At 39.0% G+C, this 5037-nt stretch overlaps 1 protein-coding gene across 1 annotated transcript in view; it reads right to left on the bottom strand.

Moving 5' to 3' along the window:
- itsn1 (intersectin 1 (SH3 domain protein)) overlaps positions 1-5037 on the bottom strand; it is a gene marked incomplete in the record, with an annotated part of 125364 nt that overhangs the window by 54933 nt on the left and 65394 nt on the right. Inside the window, 1 exon segment of the mRNA XM_014022733.1 lies at positions 3434-3628. Within this exon segment, the coding sequence (XP_013878187.1) occupies positions 3434-3628 (195 nt within the window).

Genomic DNA, 5037 nt, shown 5'->3' with positions numbered 1-5037 from the left:
CAACAAGAACGAGCAAAAAGTCAAGAATTAGAGAAAAATTATAAAAGTTAAATTCAAATAAATTCTAATTTTAATAAATTAATAATAGTTTTACATCTAAAAATAATATTTTATTCTATTTTCCTCATTCAGCAACCTATTAAATTTCTGTTACGTTTCATGTAGGAGAAATACACATTTTTTTCAGTCAGTATTTAATACAGCTGGCAAAATAAATTGTTAAAATATGTATTATGTGCTTCTGTTTTTTTTTTCAGGAGATTATAAAAAAATCCTTCATTTTATGGGAAGACCCTCTTGATTTAAGAGAAAACTCTGTTTTTTTTTAAAAATGGCTGCTTATTAATTAATTTTTAATCAATCTATAAGATAAATCAACTTCAGATTAATTCATTATCAATAACTTGCATCCTTAAAGAGTGAACTTAATTTATATCTACTCATATTCATGTAATTAAGTGTTTTAATGATTTGGCTGATTAATCGATTAATTGAAAAAATAATCAACAGATTAATCGATTATTAAAATAATCGTTAGTTGCAGCCCTACAGCCAAAGGTTCTCAGAAATGATCAAAAGTAGAAAAAATTAAGACTTGACAAAATKAAATTTAAGACCTTGGATGAAAATCTGAGTGTTTATAAGACTGTTTTAGGCCTAAAATTTTGATTTTAAAATTTTAGACATTTTTAAGACCTGACATGAACCCTGTGACTGAACTTCTTTGGTTTTTGGGCAGGTGAACAAGCTGCCGTATGCGGGGGCTTGTACTGGCAAAGAGTTTGAAAACATAAAAGTAAACTGGGACATTTTTGCCAACAGTTATCACGAGATTTGTAGTTTAATCACGTACCAAGATCAGTAGAAAACTTACTTCATGAAGACAGATCACATCAACCTGTGATTACTGCACTCTACCCTGTTTATTATTCAGCCAACGCTTCCCGGGAGTGATCAAAAGTAAAAAAATAAAGACTTGACAAAATTAAATTTAAGACCTTGGATGAAAATCTGGCTGTTTTTAAGACTGTTTTTAGGCCTAAAATTTTGATTTTCAAATTTTAGACTTTTTAAGACCCTGCGTGAACCCTGGTTGACAGACCATACACATTCCTTTATCAACCATCAGAACATTAAACAAAGTTGATTAAAAGTCCTCCAACTGAAGAACCCTGATCTGGTTTAATCTTCCACTTCCTGAACATGTCGGTTCTTTTACATCATTTCTGCTACACTTTCATGTTGTGTTTGCTAAAACCAGATAAACGTTAATTATCAAACTAAACTTCTCTAAGTTAAACCCATCATAACTTGTGTTTATTTATTTTACATGACCGTAAAGTTACAGTGGTTTGCAAAAGTATTCATACCCCTTGAACTTTTCCATATTTTGTCACATTACAACCACAAACATAAATATATTTCACTGGAATTTAATGTGAAAGACCAACACAAAGTGGTATACAATTGTGAAGTGGAAGCAAAATTTTACATGAATCAAAACATTTTTTACAAATAAAAAACTGAAAAGTGCGATGTGCAAAATTATTCAGCCCCCCTGAGTCAATACTTTGTGGAGCCACCTTTTGCTGCAATTACAGCTGCAAGTCTTTTAGGGTATGTCTCCACCAGCTTTGCACATCTAGTGACTGCAATTCTTGCCCATTCCTCCTTGCAAAACAGCTCAAGCTCAGTCAGATTGGATGGAGAGCGTTTGTGAACAGCAGTTTTGAGATCTTGCCACAAATTCTCAATTGGGTTTAGGTCTGGACTTTGACTGGGCCATTCTAACACATGAATATTCTTTTTTTAAACCACTCCATTGTAGCTTTGGCTTTATGTTTAGGGTCGTTGTCCTGCTGGAAGGTGAACCTCCGCCCCAGTCTCAAATCTTTTGCTGACTCCAACAGGTTTTCTTCCAAGATTGCCCTGTATTTGGCTCCATCCATCTTCCCATCAACTTTGACCAACTTCCCGGTCCCTGCTGAAGAGAAGCACCCCCAGAGCATGATGCTGCCACCACCATATTTGACAGTGGGGATGGTGTTTTCAGAGTGATGTGCAGTGTTCTTTCTCCGCCACACATAGCGTTTTGCATTGTGGCCAAAAAGTTCAATTTTGGTCTCGTCTGACCAAAGCACCTTCTTCCACATGTTTGCTGTGTCCTCAACATGGCTTCTGGCAAACTGCAAACGGGACTTCTTATGGTTTTATTTTAACAATGGCTTTCTCCTTGCCACWCTTCCATAAAGACCACATTTGTGTAGTGCACGACTAATTGTTGTCCTGTGGACAGTTTCCCCCACCTGAGCTGTGGCTCTCTGCATTTCATCCAGAGTCACCATGGGCCTCTTGGCTGCCTCTCTGATCAGTGATCTCCTTGTTCGGCCTGTAAGTTTAGGTGGTCGGCCTTGTCTTGGCAGGTTTACTGTGGTGCCATACTCTTTCCATTTCCGGATGATGGATTGAACAGTGCTCCGTGAGATGTTCAAAGCTTGGGAAATCTTTTTATAACCTAAGCCTGCTTTAAACTTCTCCAGAACCATATTCCTAACCTGTCTGGTGTGTTCTTTGGACTTCATGATGCTGTTAGCTCCCCAATATTCTCTTAACCAACATCTGAGGCCRTCACGGAGCAGCTGTATTTGTACTGAGATTAGATTACACACAGGTGGACCCTTTTGAGTCATTAGCAGTCATCAGGCAACTTCTGAATGCAATTGGTTGCACTCAGGGAAAAGGGGGCTGAATACTTTTGCACATCGCACTTTTCAGTTTTTTATTTGTAAAAAATGTTTTGATTCATGTAAAATTTTGCTTCCACTTCACAATTGTATACCACTTTGTGTTGGTCTTTCACATTAAATTCCAGTGAAATATATTTATGTTTGTGGTTGTAATGTGACAAAATATGGAAAAGTTCAAGGGGTATGAATACTTTTGCAAACCACTGTAAATCTCTGAACTTTTAAATTGTGAGTAAGAAATTATTTAATGTGTCACCAAAATAAAAAGATAAAAACTAGAGAGTTTCAGTTTTTGTCAGCTTAAACTCCAATGTACAAATGTTTAAGAACAGTTGTATCTGTTGTCTTTGCTCTAAGTCGAGACAGGTTCATGCTGAGGGAAACATGCAGATAGAAGAGGGGTGTGTGTGCAGGTTACATGCAACAAACACACACATCCATGCACATACACAACATACAGACAAACAGACACCACCCAGAGGTGGTGCATGAGAGAGGGGTTATCAAAGAGGCCCAAAGGATGGTGAAGATGAAAGGTGAGAGCAGCCTGGGGTCAAAGACTGAGAGTGGGACAGCATCTCCACACCTGGCTCTGGGGGTGTGTAAGTGTGTGTGTTTCTGTGTGTTTAGGCTGAGAGTGTGTTAGTATGTTTCATGTGATGCAAGCGGCGTGTGTTTGTACTCACACTGAGTGCTCGGGTCAGTGTCGGTGGTCAGTTTGACGTAGTTGCTGGGAAACAGACCCTCCCTCCCGTTCAGCTCTCCTTTCCACCAATCACAGTCGTCCTTGTTGAGCACCGTGATCACCTGACCCTTCTGGAAGGCCAGCTCGTCATCGTTCTGAGCCACGTAGTCATACATGCCGATCACCTGGCATAGTCCTTGATGACAGGAAACAAAGAAGACCCCTGATCAACACCTGTCCATTTAAAACAACCGTAGTGTCCGGTTGTTCCAGTTTGACAGGAGAAAACTCAGCTGTGGCAGACATCTACAGGTGTACATAGGGATGGGTACCTTTCACATTTGAATCGATTCTGTACCAATATCCAGTACCTGGGAACAGGTACAGGTACTTAACAGTACCAATTTTCGGTACTTCGTGTGTTGTTGTTTTTTAATAGTAAACTTTTACTTTTTATACATATTAAAATTTAACAAATATCAAGACAACATCCAACTCTTTGTATTGTAACATCAGTTGTGTAACTTATATCTTTAAGGTGAAAACTGTTGAAAACAACAGACTGTTTTATCTTATGACACAAATTAAAATCCAGCTCCACGTGTTTCTATTGATGTCATTTCATCACTAGAAACATGTGTGATGGAGGTCCATGGAAAACAAATCAGTTTAAATCAAATAAAAGAGGATGCAGTTAAAATAAATCAAAGGTATTTAAGCTACATTTTGAACATCCAGAACACGTCCAACACTTGTTGGCTGCTTGTGCTCTTTAGGTCAGACGTGTTCAGACTGTAGGGAAGTGCCTCTGTTGTTTTCCTCTGCTGGTCTCTGTTTAATGCTGGATGAAATGAAAGTGGTGGTACTTTATTTACTTTGAGCAAGTGAACGTCVTGYTCACAAGATAATTAATCCACCAGATAATTCAGAGGTGGTCTGTTGGGCGAGTTTTATTCCAGGAGCTGAGAGGCTTTGAGCCACGTTCTGAGCTCTGTTTACTGAACCAGCTGACGTCATTACACTCTTGTGCGATGCTGCGTTCATGACAAGCATGAAAAATCTCCCCCTCTTACGCCAATACGGTCGCCACGATGCATTTAGGTACCGAAACATGGTACCGTTTGATGTTACATGAATAGATACTCGGTAGAACCGACAGAATTTGGTCGGTACTTAAAGGGACAATATCAGGTAAAATCAACTTTTTTGAGTTTTATATCATGTTATAGTGTTATACTCTCATAAAAAACATGTCCAAAGCCTTGCTCTGACTCATTCATCATGTTTGAGAAATCCTGCAGTGTTTTTATGAAGCCATGCTGAGGAGCAAAACGACAGGTGGGTACCAGAAACACCTTTTGGGACCAGAAACACCCTTGGGACGTGTTTTTAAGCTGAACTTCTTCATGTCAGAGCACACCCATGACTCCTGCAGGCTCTCGGGTGAAACTGAAAGTGAAAACTAACTGTTTGCTGAGATCCACTACTTCTCACTCAGTGAAGCTCTTTTCAGATTAAAAATACCTTTGAGGAAATATGTTTTCAGATGCCAAGTAAACTGCATCATGGCAGCAACCCCCACCCCCCGAGCCCCCTGTGTGCGAC

Source organism: Austrofundulus limnaeus, unplaced genomic scaffold, assembly GCF_001266775.1.
Source record: "Austrofundulus limnaeus strain Quisiro unplaced genomic scaffold, Austrofundulus_limnaeus-1.0 Scaffold340, whole genome shotgun sequence".
NCBI classification, from domain to species: Eukaryota; Metazoa; Chordata; class Actinopteri; order Cyprinodontiformes; family Rivulidae; genus Austrofundulus; species Austrofundulus limnaeus.
This window is presented reverse-complemented; position numbering and strand designations above follow the sequence as displayed.